Source organism: Anopheles darlingi, chromosome 3 (genome assembly GCF_943734745.1).
Source record: "Anopheles darlingi chromosome 3, idAnoDarlMG_H_01, whole genome shotgun sequence".
In the NCBI taxonomy this organism is placed as follows: domain Eukaryota; kingdom Metazoa; phylum Arthropoda; class Insecta; order Diptera; family Culicidae; genus Anopheles; species Anopheles darlingi.
This window is the reverse complement of record NC_064875.1, coordinates 32,000,939-32,017,174: the sequence shown is the minus strand read 5'-3', so window position 1 is coordinate 32,017,174 and position 16,236 is coordinate 32,000,939. Positions and strand designations below refer to the sequence as shown.

Genomic DNA, 16,236 nt, shown 5'->3' with positions numbered 1-16,236 from the left:
ATGCGTTGATCCGCGATGTTTAAACGCACACGCTGAAACTCCGATTTGGCTCGATTTGGCCAACCTCCAACCGAACGCGATAAGATTTCCGGCAGCAAACGGTGTGCGTAGCTTTATGTCGGTAGTCTTGTCAGCCCCGTCCTCACAATCAATGTTCCCAATGTGATACGGTCAACTCCGATCGCTAAAGTGTCTTGAACAATTGTACTATATTTATTCATCTTTTATTGAAGATGATGATGGTCATTGTGATGTGATGAAGTAATGAAATAAGTGCTTTCGATATGAAATGATTGGTGAAGATTGGTGGTTGAATTGATGTTTGTATTCCGAATCGCTTCTTACTGTCGAATGTGTCTGTGAACGTCTGTGCCTAGTATGACGCAACATATAAACAAGACGCTTTGAGTGCAGTTCGATTCTCTTTGAACATTCAACGGCTCGGAGAAGTTACATTGTTTGAAGAGATATATTTTGTGATTTTGTTTTGTGGAAGCTCGAAGTGGCAACGTAAAAATCAGGTGCGTTTATAAAAAAAATCCATACAAACTGGTTCTAGGCGACAAACCCTGACTTTGCATTAATAAGTGTTGTTCAAGTTAAGGTCTCTATTGTTACATTTATGTTTTTGTCCATACCATAACAAAACGGTCTGAATATTGATTTAAGAATCCATGGTAAAGCCACCGATCCGTCACGTTGAAAATAGATATCAAAAATAAGTAAATAAGTAAGTAAGGGTCCTAGAAATCATCAAACAGAAACCTATTTAATATTTGCCGACGCACGTCACGTAATTGGTTTCTAACTTCACAAATTTATTGTATCTTTAATCATGTAACCACAGCGGACAAACTTTTGCTTCTTTCTCGGCCCGTGGCCTTGAAGAAGGTCGCATTTCGATTTCTGTCCTTGACATATGCTGATGGTCAAGACCTAGATAGCGCGATAACGGCGATAAAATCAGTGGCAGGCGAGGCACAGTCGATGTGTATTTTTTTTATAGAATAAAGCATAGTTTATTTCAGCATATATCTTTTGAAATTTTCAATCAACAAAAATCTTAAAATTTAATTTTACGTTCGAGTCTCAATATTATGGTGTGAAGCAATAACACATTTTTTCGTTATTTCCACGTATGAATAAAAATATTGTTATTACAATGGAGTTTTCGTGGCCTAAAGTGATTTATTTTGCAATAATTGCAATCATGCTTTGGGAAAAGTGTACCCAAATCGCCGTGAGCGTGTTAATTCTCTTATTTCTTATTTGCTACATTCAATAATTGCACATTAATGCAAGCCAATAGGCTCAAAAGAGGGTTTGAATTGAGGCTTCAGGAAGGACTCTCAATTTCGTTAATTCACCAGGTCTTTACAATCACTTTCGTTAAAAAAAATATGCATTTTATTTGCTACATGGTTCGAATCATCATAATTTAGATAAATGCAGTCAACAATCAAAAACACAAAAGTGAGTCAACAATCCTGAGATCTCTTACCGTGATTCTACAACAAAACAAAATCTCACGACAGACGTCATCACACAAAACAAATTTCATAAGGAAAACTATCAATCCTATAAAATGTCTGGATTTTCACTCTGTCAATTTCTATTGGACAATATTGAAAAGGAAACTTAATAAATATATCAAAAATGTATAAAAATCAACTGAAATGGAGGTGATGCACAACAAGAGGGCAAATGATGTTACCTACTATACTAGGCAGAGTAATGCCTAAGAAAAAATTCAAAAACCTACAAAATGATAGGTGTCTTTTCTTTATACATCGTTTTTTTGTGTGTCCAGGTTCTAACTAGATGGGGCTTTGCATCAGATTATATGATTTGTTTTGTATGACAGTCAAATCGAAACGCCAGCAAAAGCCGCTGTTTTTGAATGTGTATACTACTACTACTGGGCTTACATATTAATACTGCTGGGTTGCTACTGGGAAAGTATTAAATCTAACTGATACCATGCTTCATTTCACACATTCGAACTCCAACCGAAGCAGCCAACCGATCGAATTGAAACAAAAACATGATGATTTTTAAACTTTAACTATCACACAACAAAAATCCATTGTCATAATAACTAACTGTATTTCTATAAGCCCATGAGATAGACAAAAGATAATGATAAGATGGATTATAAAACTCCAGCCTTTTTTACCTGCAAAACAAAATACAACCAACTGAATCGCAGTTTACAAGTATGCTTTAAATTATTTTCTATTTTTAGTGAAATTCACGGGGATTGGTTCTTCTAATCTTACTATTACCGCGTCAATGCAGGAATGGCAGATCCCACGACACTACTAAACCATGCCGACATGGGCAACGATACCAACACATCACAGATTACCAGCAAAACCGTAAAGAGATTGCTCGAATCGCCGAACGACAATACCAATCACTTCGGACAACAGCCTGCAACAAAGCTGATAAAAATAGATGATCGTGAAAATGCTTCGCCATTGAAACCCAATTTATCGGGCATAAAAAGTTCACTACATGGCATATCTTACCAACTGAAGCTTTGCATAGTTATGTGCCTAGCAAATGCGAAAAAGCAGATGATACAAGATCCAGCCAACATATTTTCCTTTAAGCTCACAGCAGAGGATCCCGCAGCCGGAAAATTCGACGACATTGTGTTTGGATTCGAGGACGGAGAAATAGAAGGAACATTCAAAATTCAAGCCAAACACAAACTCGACTCACCATCTCAGCGGCTTACTCTCAACGATTTTATCACAGAGCGGGTTACTAACAACCCCTTTGCTATTTTGCAATATTTGACTTCGTTCTATGATCAAGGCAACTTGATGGCAGATAAGGAAAGGTTGATCCTTTGCACCAACGTAGACGTGAGTGATAGTGCTAAGGAAATATGGAAACTGATGATGACTGATGATGGTTCAACGAGAACGCTTGATGATTATATCTTAACACTATTCTCAAAAATAGGAGCTAAATGCTATCGACTTGATAATGACAAGCCGGGGGGAAGTAGACTTGAAGAATTCCGTCAAAATTTGCAGAAGTGTTCTAAGCTTTCGCGGTTAGCCGTGTTACTAAGTTATGCTACTGTATCGAAAGAACATAAAATAACCCAGAATAATAACCTTTTTAAAAAGTATCGTAAACCCATCTCTGGTATAATTGATTCATCCACAAACTCTAGCAATGGTACATATAAGTTTACAAAAGAATTTTTAGATTCCTCGTCCACTGCTACAACATCAGACTATAAAGCATTCCGAAAGGAATTTGAATTACAGTACAAACGTATACTAGAGAAAGATCCATCCTGTGATATTTGGAATGAATTGAAATTAAAAGAAGTACATGTAGCAAAGGCGTTTTTGAAAAACGCAGTGAATGATTCTTCTTCTTCGTCATCATTTCCAGAAGATGTGGTAGACGAAGAAGTCATCAGAAAATTCTGCGAACATTTTCGATTAGTTTGTGGCACAAAAAATGAACAAGAGTTAGATGAAACGATAATAGATCTTTGGAGGGATTGTTATGCTGGCGAAAGTAATTCGACTTTTGATCAAATGGGAAGAATCGAAGAAAGCATAGCATCAGAAAACTTGTTCAAATCGACATTTACTTGGCTTGAGGATCCATACGCAAGACCGTTGGATTCAAAAGATTTCAAAAAGGCCCTCGAAAGCATTGAAACATCCGTTGCATTTATGAGGTTGAAAGGAGTTTCAAACAACCGCAGTCAATATGTGACGGGTTCATCATTTAGAATATGTACCGCAGTCTTAAAACGTTCCGATATATATGAACGAATAAAACATGATTGTCTCTTTGAGCTAAAGGCTTACGACATACAATTTGCTGTAACGGTACTAACTGATATTTTAATTCAACTGGCAAAACCCCTGTATTACACTTTATTCCTTGAAGAGTCAGAATTTCTGAACGAAATAGAACGGATAGAACGCGTGTTTCGATCTACAGACCACCCCAGCTATTTTATCGTTGTGTGCAAGAAAAAATCGCCAACGGTTCAAACTGTCGTACGCAACTGGCTGAAGCTTAGACCTAAGATTCCTGAAAAGCAAATTTTTATGATACGAAAATCAGAAAGTAGCTGTTACGATCTAGAGCAGTTTCGCATTGGTGACCTTTGCGAAGATTCACGAAATAAGTTCTTCGGGCAAACCATCACTTTATGCGAAACGACCATTTCTCTGGCTAAGATATTCCAGAACGAAATAGAAGGCTATTCAGTTGAGAAAATCATCGAACAAATAGATTTGGGAAAGCAAGTGATGCAAACAAGCAAAATTACGAAGAAATATCAAGAGATAGAAAAGGTTTACATTCATCGGAATTGGATAAGTATAGCAACAGGTATACACACAGAACAAGAAGGAGATTTTTCAGAATACGAGAAAATGTTTGAAACCTTTAAAAACATTTGTGATTCTCAAAGAAGCCAAATGAGTATCACTGAACTTATAGATCTAATAAAAAATGACTGGATGTTTTCTCTCATATTCCGAAAACGAATTAAGCAAGAAAACAACGAAAAGTCATTTGGTGGAGACAGTAGTAAGAAGGTGCTAATCTTATTGGGCGAAGCGGGATGCGGAAAGTCAACGAGCCTCACATGGTTAGCGTGGGATTTGCGCAGGCAAAATCCTTCATCCTGGATAATAAAATGTAATCTTTCCGATCATTGTACCGACTTCAAGCGTTTTATAGAGGATCCACATAAACAGCCATGTACAATAGATGAAACCACTGCGTTGCGAATGCTGTATAAATTGATCTATTTAACACTTGTGGACATGAGTTTCGACTCTCTCAAATCTAAAAGGCAGAAAGCTCTGCAATTTTCGGAATTTATAAATTTCGACAAGGACAAAGTAATTCTAGATACAAAAATTGAGAAAGAACATGGGCTATCCTTCAACAACGCAATTCTTTTACGAGTGTTTAAAGAAACATTTAACACGACAGAAATGGTGCTGTTATTTGACGGATTTGATGAAATCGCACCTAATTACAAAGAAATTGTGGTAAAGCTGTTCTCTCATTTCGAAAACTTTAAAGGGATACGGAAATTATATATCACCAGTCGGCCTTACAATTTTCGAGGCCAATTTGAACTAGCATTGAAACAGCCTGAGTTTTTCCAGCTGAAGAATCTTTCGCTGCATGAAAAAGGATCAATGCTTTATAAGATAATGGAGGAGAAACTAAAAAATACTCACTTGGACGAACATTTGAAGATTGGTTTCGTGCAAGTCTTGTCCACTATTATCATATGTTGTCTACGTGGGATGAGCGATATTCCTTTCAATCTTATGATTGCAGTTGATATTCTTTTGGATCTTGCCGCCCCATATATTGACTATTCTTCAAAAACTATTCATTTGATACTGTTTGAGGAGATACAAAGATTATTCAGACCGTCATTCATTGTTGATGAATTTGTCAAATCTAAAATTCGACACAGTTTGTTAAATAAAATTGGCGCGGATGATAATGCAGGCGACAAACCTCTAGAGCAAGAACGGTTAGAGAAGGCCATAGATGAAACAAAGGTGAATCATGGATTATTAGCTATTTGGACTTTTTGTGAAAAAAGTGAACTGGACGAAGTTTTATTAGAAGATGAAATAGTAGAGGCACATTTTCAAATAAACAAAATACAAGAAGCTAGTGAAAAGATGGGAATAATTAGTGAGATCCGCGATGACACGGTACTAGTATTTATCCATCGCACTTTTGCCGAATACTTAGCGGCCTGGTGGATTGTTAAGAGACGTATTGAAAACACTGCCCGAAAATCAGGTCCTCAATCTGCTAAAAACAGATTTATGAAACTTCACTCTTTCTGGAAAGGTGGAAACTACGAGATACGAAAGCACATGGATATAATTCTTGCTAAGCAATACTCAATTCATCTATCTATCATTGAAGGCGATTTGAAAAGAACAGAAAGTCTGTTGGTAGCGAAGCGAAAACGGGACGAAAAAGATGCGGGTGGAAGAACGCCTTTACATTTGTTAGCTTTTTATACACGCTATAATGAGTGTCACACGATTTTACCAACTTTTATTCAATTCTGCTCTGTAAATGTTCAAGACGGAGTGTTTGGATGGACTGCACTGGACTACGCGTTCCAGGTTGATAATAAGCATTTTATATTTTATCTTTTAACACATGGGGCAACGATAAATGTAGAAACGCTCTATGAGCAAATAGTTTTATCTGGACAAGTTTCGCTAGATGAAACAATTAAATATGTCCAGAACATTATGGCTTTCCTGAGCTCACAGGCGATCGAGTACGAAACGCACGAGGCCTACAGAACATTAAAACAAGTTTGTGACAAAGCAGTATGGCACATGATCAATGTGGAATGTTACCATTTTGAACAGGATTTCATTCCCGATCTTCAGAATGAAAGTGAGAATACAAACAGTGCACGGGAGGAAATGATTTTGTTAAAAATTGTACGCGAGGATGCCGTATTGCTACTAGAGAGCATCATCCAACAGATGAGTGACCAAGTATATTTCGCCAATAGCATGAAGAATTTATTGTTCAATTCAGCCCTGGAAAGGGAATCAATTTATGTGGTAAAATATTTTTTGACAAAATGCGAAATTTTCTTGAACGATCGACAACTTCGAAGATGCTTAGTTAAAAGTGTGATTGAGAATTACAAACTGGAATTCAAATGGTATTTTGATCTTTACTGCCGCACTATGAACATCAATCAACTTAAACATCATTCAATCTATGCAAATGAAGCTACAAATGGCTTGCACGAGATCTGTAAAGGCAATTTATCTTATACAGTCGTTGATAAAATTCAAGATATCATCGACGCACTTATAGAAGAGATAGTTGATAAAAACATTACTTGGATAATAGCTCTCTGTGTTGTTTGTGGAAGAGCATCCATATTGAGGTATTTAATTGTTTCATGCGACCTCAAATGCAGCACTGATGTTCTTTGCTATTTGGCCAAAATAGTTCAGCATTTTTTTGTTGGTAAATTATCTGTCGATTTGAAAAACATGTCAAATGGCTTTGATTGCTTGTTAAATCTGGCAACAAAATCAAATGATGCATTTGTGAATGAATTGCTTCGACATTCGATCACAAATGATGTTTTAGAATTGTCCAAATATCTTATCGATCGATACTGTATTGACTTCCACACCCCTGACGAGTTGAATGGATGGAATCTTTTCCACTTGTGTGTTTCCCAAGCATGCAATACTAACGATGACAGTGTATGTAACTTATTTTGCTGCATGTTAAGCAAAACGAGCGTAGACTGTTTTGATGTATTTGATAAAAAAGGGCGAAGTGTTTTGCATTTAGCAATGAAGAATAAGCACACAAATATAGTGGAGTGCATCATCGCTAAAAAATTAGGAATCACGAGTGTTAAGGAAGCCGTAAAGCTAAGAATGGAAGCCATGCCGTGTTTGACGAAATGCTACCAGGAGATTCACACCAAAAGCCAAACATCATATAATCGCGATTATAAAACAATGCTTGATATTTTAAACAATCAAATAGCTAATATCTGGTCAGTTTATCAGCAATCACACCCACCCCCAGTAATCGATCTTACGGTTTTAAAATATGCATTTGTAAATTTAGCAGGTATAAACTATCACCATATTAATGACTTTGATCAGCTTTGGTTGAATTGCATAGCGAACAGCTTGAAATTATCAGACTTACGGTTATTCCAATGCATAGCTAGTCTGTATTGCATCTGGGATGGTTTCACACATCCTAGAAAAGTATTTGATGGATCTGATATGTATGAAGCGCTTATTTTACGTAATTTCGTCGTATTCCACCAAATCGATGCATCACTGCATGGCTGTTCGTCTATAGCAACTGTGCGTAACATAAAACTGTTTGTACTAGCAGTGTGTCTCAAACATGAGCCGGCTGTAAGGTACTTGTGTGAAACATTTAACTTACATATCGATCTGAAGCTTCTACGCTATATCTTCAAGATCGCACATCATCCCGAATTAAACTATAAATGTGGTTTAAGGCAGTCAGACAATAACCAATTCTATAATTATTTGCTCACAAAATTCTTCACCTTTACTGCAAAAGATGAAATGAAGGTAAATGTGTTATACCATGCCGTACAAACACTCCCCGCCTGTATGGTGAAAGCTTTGCTTGAACCCACCAATTTTGCGATAGGAAAAATCAACGAGCAGGCTGATTGGAACATCCTTCATCACTGCGCATCTAGGACACCGGATTTAGAATATTGTCCTATTAAAAATAAAGATATGTTTCACTACATAATCGAAAAAGTGCTCAACAATACCACGAATCCTGGCGAAGAAATCACTCAAATACTGTTCAATACACCTGAAGACGAAGGAAAGAGTATTGTTCGAGCTGCAGTTGAAGCTGGTAACTTGAATATTGTACAATATATAATTAACTTGCGCCTTGGAATCAGTGATATCAACCAGCATATTATTTCCAATAGCCGTGGCCACACGGGGCGAAAATTTGCGCGCAAATTTGCACATTAATGCCAAAATGTTTTCGCTTCGTGTGGCAGGGGTAAAAACCCGAAAATTTATGCCGAAATGTCAAACGTATTGTTTTCATCTGTGTTTTGGCCGCTGAAGTTGATTTCCGAATAAATTTTGCAGTTTTTAACGATATTGTTGCTGTTGCTGTTATATTTATATTAAAAATGCAAAAACAATACGAAAAGAACCTACATTTTCGTAAATAAAGCGTTCGATAGCGTCAAGGGTTCAGCGAAAAAGTCCGCGGACGTATAAAAGTTTGACAGCGTGTAAGGGTTAAGCGAAACCGTTTTGGCATTAATTTTTTCGTTTGCGCTAGAGTTTTCGCCCCGTGTGGCCACGGCTAATGAGGCAGATTGTACACGTTTTGAAGAATGCTACGATATGCTCAATCATTTGGCAGTTCATCTTCCATTAGCCGTGGCCACACGGGGCGAAAACTCTAGCGCAAACGAAAAAATTAATGCCAAAACTTTTGCGCTTCGATATGTTTACATGGCCGGGTTGAGGAAATTAAAATCGTTTTTTTTGAAGAAAAGGATTGAATACACTAGCAATGATCACTCACTGTCGATGTAAACCACAAAAAGAACATATTGTGAGCCCTACCGTTTGCAAAAAGCTTTTACGCTAGGTTTTACGCTCCACGGACCAATAATCGTTTGACAGCATGTAAACGGCAAGCGTAAACGTTTTGGCATTAATTTTTTCGTTTGCGCTAGAGTTTTCGCTCCGTGTGGCCACGGCTATTCAATGCAAGATTAGAAGACCTCTTAGATGGTTTAGCAAAACCGATTGACAATGTTTTCTTCAGAAAGGCTGGTGATCTGATAAACCAAAAAAATGATAACGAATGTGCCATTGATGATGTTTGTCGAACAGCGATCAAGTACAGATTGATTTCAACATTACAGTATCTGATTGAATCTGATTGCGAACAAAAATTGAAGAAAATATTGAGCGAATGTACGAATAGAGAAATATTTTTCTGCATGATGTTTTGTATTAGACGACACAAACCTTGTTTGATGAAAGAGCTCGTCGTTCACTTTTCCAACTTAGAATGCATACAACTTAACAAAAATGTTGCGTTAGACGAAAATATTGACGCGGAGGAAACGGAAAATACTATCATAAATGAAGACAAAATAGTTTGGCAAGTTGTTGATCATCTGCCACATGTTGGTTTTATAAACCGAAACCTCTTACGGCTTTTTATTCTGTCGGTTGCGTGTGGATGGCTTTCGATGACTAAATATTTGGTTGAAGTGTTACATACGAATATCAACGTTAGGACCATAAAAATAATCATGAAAGCATTGATATACATAGATAATTGGGATGCCAAAGCATCAATATACGAATATTTGATTAACCAAACGGAAGAAACGGTTAATTTTTTGCATCTTTGCGCTCAATGTGGAGATGGTAATATGGTGAAATATCTAATTACATATAAAAAAATTGATCCGATTCAAATCACTACTAGTGATGGATTTAATGTTGTACACTTTTGGATTTCAAAATCAGCACACGATGGCAACGCGAAAGAAATATTCGAATTATTTAAATTTCTAATGTACAAGACGAAAATGGATTGTTTTAGCCTTTCTGGTGAAAATGGAGTAAGCATTCTCCATTTAGCAATGGAAAATGGTCACAAACAAGTAGTTGAATGGATCATAACGGAAAAACTGGGCATTCGTTCATTTCGTGATATGCAAAATGCATGGTGTTTGAAGAAAATAGAAGAATGCATTGATGAAATGAAATATATTGCACGAATTCTTCCGAACAACGGAATTTATCGAGATATGATAGCCAGTTTAATGGATCGGAAATCAAACTTAAGATCGTGGATAATGGAGAGACTATGACTGCTCGAAGGGTAAGAGAGTAGAGTGGCGAGTAGAGGAAACACGAACAGGCATCGCTCTAGGTCATCGTCAACGTACGAGAGTTAAGTTTAACTTCAAGAGCAAAGTGTGCGTATTGTGTGTTTTGATTTTGTTTCAATAATAAAATATATCGACTACCAACTTTGATTCTTATATAAAATAATGTTTGCTGTTGTATTCGACTTTATCGTGTACAATCCTCTTCTTCATTTTCGTTTATCGCCAGAGCTTCGAGGTTCGCAAGGTACCCTAAGATGTCGTACGGGCCCTGGATGGTATCGGTATCAATAATATTATCTTCACGAGCAAACATCGCGAGTGCTGTGCTATCGCAACCGTTGGCGCTGTCGCTAAAGCTTACAATGCTGTAGCAATCGCCTTTCAATTTACCTCCCAGGACTCGCACGGTATCGCTGAGGCAAGCGAGAAAAAGCGATTGTCGGAGAGCGATCCAATCGGTAAGGCCTAGCGTTTCGATCGGATCGATCTCATTGCCGTCCGTCAGCAACAAGTCCAACGATTCGACGATCAGCAGGTCGGGCAACGGATTTAGCCAGCTCTGCAATCCTACCAGCTTATCCAGGGCATCTTCGAACGTCGGAGTATAGTAGAAAACGATTTTCTTGAACAAATCGCTGTACTGATTACGAATGCTTTCCGATACGCGCTCCAGTGGTTTGCGTGTGATGAAGATAACGTTTGCGCAGCTACCGATCCACTTGATGGCCGTCTCGAAGAGGATCTGCTGTAGATTTTCGACCTGCGGGCCACCGTGTCCCTGCAAAACGAGATGATTCGATCGGTGGTAGTCCGCGATGCTCTGTGGGCAAAGATTTCGTTGGCCGTTTGCCCTGGCCGCAATCCCATAATCGACATCCATCGCTACCGAGTGGCCGCGTGGACAGCATTAATAGGCATCCCAGACGAGCTCTTCTGTTTACACCCAATTCAATTTTGGGGTCTCTCTTCAGCCGGAACGGTACGAAACATGTATGATGCCTGATGATTTCTAGGGAAGGATTGTTTCGTTACGCATTTCTTATTATTTTATAGCATTGCACCATACTTACTTGGAGATATTCTTTCTTTTTGTTAAAAAAATTATCCTCAGTTCGTTGTTCCGTTAGCTCGAGGCTTTTCGAAATGTTTACATTTGGCCAAGAAGCCCGGGTCACACGGTCCGTAAACTCTAGCGTAAACCAAGGTGATTAAATAGAGAGGTTGTTACGGTAAAAAACCAATATATACACCTCAACCGATTCGGTAGGTTTTCCGGTTCTAATTGCATACATTTAGGGGTCAATCATTTCAAAATTTAGCGGTTAAATAACCGGTGGAATGAACAAGAACCTTAAACATGAGATTGAATCAATTTATGGTGCGAAAAACTACAGAAATATTATCTTTCGACAATGAAAATGTAATGGCATCCCCCTCCCCTCTTCCGTAATAGCACTATTTAACGTTTATAATGTATTTTTTAAAGATATTTAACTGAAAAGGTGTGTATGTTTTTGGGACAATTATTATGTCTAAATCATCTTTTTATCTATCTGGAAGGAACGGGGGGAGGTACAAGCGATGTACTAGGTATGTACTCGCTCCCTCCCCACCCCTCCTCCACTTTCCACATGTATTTCTGTGTCCGGCTCATTCTATAGCCGTGGCCACACGGGGCGAAAATTTGCGCGCAAATTTGCACATTAATGCCAAAATGTTTTCGCTTCGTGTGGCAGGGGTAAAAACCCGAAAATTTATGCCGAAATGTCAAACGTATTGTTTTCATCTGTGTTTTGGCCGCTGAAGTTGATTTCCGAATAAATTTTGCAGTTTTTAACGATTTTGTTGGTGTTGCTGTTATATTTATATTAAAAATGCAAAAACAATACGAAAAGAACCTACATTTTCGCAAATAAAGCGTTCGATAGCGTCAAGGGTTCAGCGAAAAAGTCCGCGGACGTATAAAAGTTTGACAGCGTGTAAGGGTTAAGCGAAACCGTTTTGGCATTAATTTTTTCGGCAAAACGGAAGAATAGCCCCCGTGAACTTTTTATCGTTTTTTTCGGGCGAAAGTTCATTTTAATTATCGCCGACTTTTCAACCCACCCTTGTATACGTTCCTACAACGATAAAATTCAACATGACAGAAAGAGATGTAGCTAGAAAAGAAAGAGAAAGGGCTCACTTATCGATCAGCTGTTTCGTCCCAAACGTACTAAATGTATGAACGGCATAGCGCATGCTTAAACCACTGGAGTGAAAGAGATAATCATATTACGCTCTGCCGTTCTTTCACAGCACGGTCGCTTTGTTGGTAAACATAGCATGCGCAACGATGATCATGTGGAGCGTTCCTCATGGAGTTAATAGTAATAATTTCAACTCTATTTATTGTATTCCGACAAAATGGAAAAACGATGGGAGCATGCGCTTTAGCTGGAACACTGCGTCCAACCAGCAGCTGCTAGCCCCGCTATACTCGATGCTGAAGCGCAACACCGTTCTACAAGAGCTTTGGTTGACGGTGAGGAAAACTTTAAAACGAAAATAAGGATACTTAGAAGGACGGGGAGGGATTGGAAAACACTTCTGAAATGATAAACAAAAGTCTATTGCATAAAATGCCTCCTCATCCCTCTGCTAATACCTTAATTTATGTTTTGTAGTCTTAATCCCGTGAACAAAACAACACTCACGTGATAGCAGGTGTTAATAGTGGGTTTTTTCCAAAAGAATCATAATTTACACGTCGTGTATGTTGCTGCGTGCCCGTTGGATTTGAATTTGAGTTTTCAAAAATCTTCGCCCCTACTTTAAATTCGCCTGTGGTGAGCTATTGTTGTGCCGTTCTTTCAAAGTTTGGTCTTTCTCTTTCTGGCGCATTTGGTAGGTTGACTTTTTAGTAGAGTTGCCAACATATAGCGGCGAAATCCCACAATGACAGTTATGCGAGAAGTTCACGGGGGCTATTCTTCCGTTTTACCATTTTTTCGTTTGCGCTAGGGTTTTCGCCCCGTGTGGCCACGGCTTATAGCCCGTTCCTTCCAGATAGATAAATAGATGATTTAGACATAATAATTGTCCCAAAAACATACACACCTTTTCAGTTAAATATCTTTAAAAAATACATTATAAACGTTAAATAGTGCTATTACGGAAGAGGGGAGGGGGATGCCATTACATTTTCATTGTCGAAAGATAATATTTGGGAAGTTTTTCGCACCATAAATTGATTTAATCTCATGTTTAAGGTTCTTGTTCATTCCACTGGTTATTTAACGGCCAAATTTTGAAATGGACGGCCCCTAAATGTATGCAATTAGCATCGGTTAGCCTACCGAATCGGTTGAGGTGTATATATTGGTTTTTTACCAAAAATTCATAGAAACGAACACGCATGCGTATGCGTAAAAGCTGTAGCCGCACCCTAGTACCTTAATGCCAAAAAGTTTACGTTTCGTGTAGCAGGCGACACAAATGTCACAGATAATCCAATATGGTGAGCGACAAAGTGCTAAGACACCACCTCCTTATTTTAACCAAGAGGGTGGTGTATCGGCCCTTCACAAAGCATTCTTGCGCTATAAGGTGGTGCTACATGAGCCGTAAATTTATGCGTAAATTTACACATTAATGCCAAAACGTTTACGCTTCTATATGTTTACATGGCCGGGTTGAGGAAATTAAAATCGTTTTTTTGAAGAAAATGATTGAACACACTAGCAATGATCACTCACTATCGATGTAAACCACAAAAAGAACATATTGCGAGCCCTCCCGTTTGCAAAAGGCTTTTACGCTAGATTTTACGCTCCACGGACCTATAATCGTTTGGCAGCATGTAAACGGCAAGCGTAAAAGTTTTGGCATTAATTTTTTCGTTTACGCTAGAGTTTACGCCCCGTCTGGCACCACCTATAGCCTCTCTTCTCCGACATGTTTTTCCTGCTCCATCCCTCGAGGAAAGCGGTTGTGTGTCTTCGAGCGAGATTTTCCGTACATTTCCCGAGTGTTTACTGGTGGTGTTGTTGTGTTCCTTGGTGTTCGGCAACCTCTTCAACGCAAGAAAAAGAATTCCGTCCAGGTATTGTGGAAAAATAACGGCAAAAGCGACGGAACCCTACATCTCGGAACATCCGATTTTTACGCGATCCGATCTTACAAAATTTCCGCGCTAAAACAGCAGTGCATCAGGTGATCAGGCTCGTTTCACGCGGAATCCCCAGGTGCAGTGCATCTGCAATTGTTCCCACACAAATGCACAGGTGTCAGAGAATAGTGCAACCGCACCCGAGTGCATTCTCGTGTTTTCTATCCGTGATTGTTGTTTTAGTTTGCGTCGAAGCAAACGCTTAAAAAAGTGGAAAAGGTGTTTTTGGGTAACTGCAGGAAAAACCATTTTCCTTGCGGTGTCGCCCAGCCCGGAAGTTGGGAGCAGCTCAGTTGACCGTGTGTTTTGTGCCTTTCTTTTCAGCTGGCGTGTGTCTCTGATGATTCTGTTCCCTCCTGCATGTCGGTGTCGATCAAGTGTGTGGTGTAAAGTGTGTCTCCGTTAAGCTTGTTTTCAAATTTTGTTGTCGATATTTGCATAGTGGTGTGGATTTGGCTCCCGAAAGAAGCTGTCGCTGATCTCTCTTAGTGTTGTGTCCGTTGAAAAGTGTTGGTGAAGGGCGCTTCTTGAGTAAAGGCCAAGATCTCATCTCTTGGCGAAGGCGAGTAAGCCAAAAAGGCAACTTCATCAAGTGCACAGCCCGAACCAGCTCATCTCAGCAGTCTTTGGAACGGAAAGGGGCAGGCGACCAAGCAAGAATTCATCAGCGATCCTCGGCATTCCTCGGCATCGTGCACACACATCCACCGGTCTGAAAACACCTGAGCTCGCACTCACACAACAAACAGCAGAAACCGCCCCGTCCCAAGGTAGGCTGGCTTCATCTCCGTTCTGCTGCAACCCTCTGCGATGGCTTCGAGTTTCACGTCTCTGTCCCGCACTCGACGAGCTTCATTTTGCCTTTTTGCTGCTGGCCATTGTTACCTGGCCAGCATACTGACTCCACACCATGCTCAAGACGGGAAACCCCCCCTTAAAAACCTCTCTGGCATCGGTTTAGAGGTGACCACCGAGTACCGGTTTTCGTTCGAGCCGCATCGCTCCCGTCGCTTGGCAAAGCGGCCGATTTTCGAAGGGAAAGGTTTCTGCTCCACCACCTCGCTCACTGAGATGTGATGAACCCTGTGGATGGGCGAACGACTCTAATCATCCCGTCGTCATGTAACAATCGTCGTCTACCTTTAAAATGTGTGCCTCTTACCGCGGGCACAAATCGCCACTCAGACCACCCCTCGCATCCGTCCCTCTTCCGCAAATCGTTGTGCAGATTGGTGGGGAACGTAAACCATAAATACCATTGAGGTCACGGCACATGCGACTCTTTGCTTAAACCTGCTCGATTCCCTTTGCTGAGATGCACATTTCGGTTGCATTTTAAGGGCTATGAGGGGTAGAGGGGGAATGTTTTGGGACAAAGACGTTCTCGTCGTCTGCGTCTGGCAACCTATTCCGCTCTTTTTGTGTTGACTCATTCACATGTTTGCATTTAGGAGAGATGCGGTCCCAGGTTGAATGAAATGAATTGAGCATCAATTGGATTATTTGTTTCAGAACTATACGGACACATTTTATCGGTTTTTTATGTGCAGGGAAACACTGTTTTTGTAGTAAATTTGCGCGTTAAAGATGTTAAATGTTTCTATTTTCACATTTGGAA

At 39.4% G+C, this 16,236-nt stretch overlaps 3 protein-coding genes across 7 annotated transcripts in view; 2 read left to right on the top strand and 1 right to left on the bottom strand.

Moving 5' to 3' along the window:
- The first annotated feature begins 431 nt into the window (after window positions 1-431).
- Window positions 432-3,429, top strand: LOC125955445 (uncharacterized). Its single transcript, XM_049686579.1, has 3 exons — window positions 432-521; window positions 2,299-3,350; window positions 3,418-3,429. Exons 2-3 carry the CDS (start codon window positions 2,301-2,303, stop codon window positions 3,427-3,429), a joined length of 1,062 nt encoding a protein of 353 aa, XP_049542536.1. The 5' UTR covers window positions 432-521; window positions 2,299-2,300.
- Window positions 3,430-10,615: 7,186 nt separating this feature from the next.
- LOC125956179 (uncharacterized) lies at window positions 10,616-11,619 on the bottom strand. Its single transcript, XM_049687796.1, has 2 exons — window positions 11,539-11,619; window positions 10,616-11,477 (listed from the first exon to the last, which is right to left on the bottom strand). Exon 2 carries the CDS (start codon window positions 11,346-11,348, stop codon window positions 10,653-10,655), a length of 696 nt encoding a protein of 231 aa, XP_049543753.1. The 5' UTR covers window positions 11,349-11,477; window positions 11,539-11,619; the 3' UTR covers window positions 10,616-10,652.
- A 2,796-nt stretch (window positions 11,620-14,415) lies between these two features.
- The window catches only part of LOC125956155 (rab11 family-interacting protein 4B), a 62,497-nt gene continuing 60,676 nt past the window's right edge, over window positions 14,416-16,236 (top strand). For 4 of the 5 annotated variants that reach the window (XM_049687759.1, XM_049687756.1, XM_049687757.1 and 1 more), the window contains exons 1-2: window positions 14,416-14,552; window positions 14,943-15,388. The gene's annotated coding sequence lies outside the window, so the exon portion shown is untranslated. Of the gene's footprint in view, window positions 14,553-14,643; window positions 14,663-14,942; window positions 15,389-16,236 lie in introns of those variants that run through there. The other variant, XM_049687755.1, reaches the window with a different exon arrangement.

Excerpts from the sequence above, each read along its gene's own strand:
- LOC125956179 (XM_049687796.1), bottom strand. The coding sequence starts at position 11,348 with ATGGATGTCGATTATGGGATTGCGGCCAGGGCAAACGGCCAACGAAAT.
- LOC125955445 (XM_049686579.1), top strand. The coding sequence starts at position 2,301 with ATGGCAGATCCCACGACACTACTAAACCATGCCGACATGGGCAACGAT.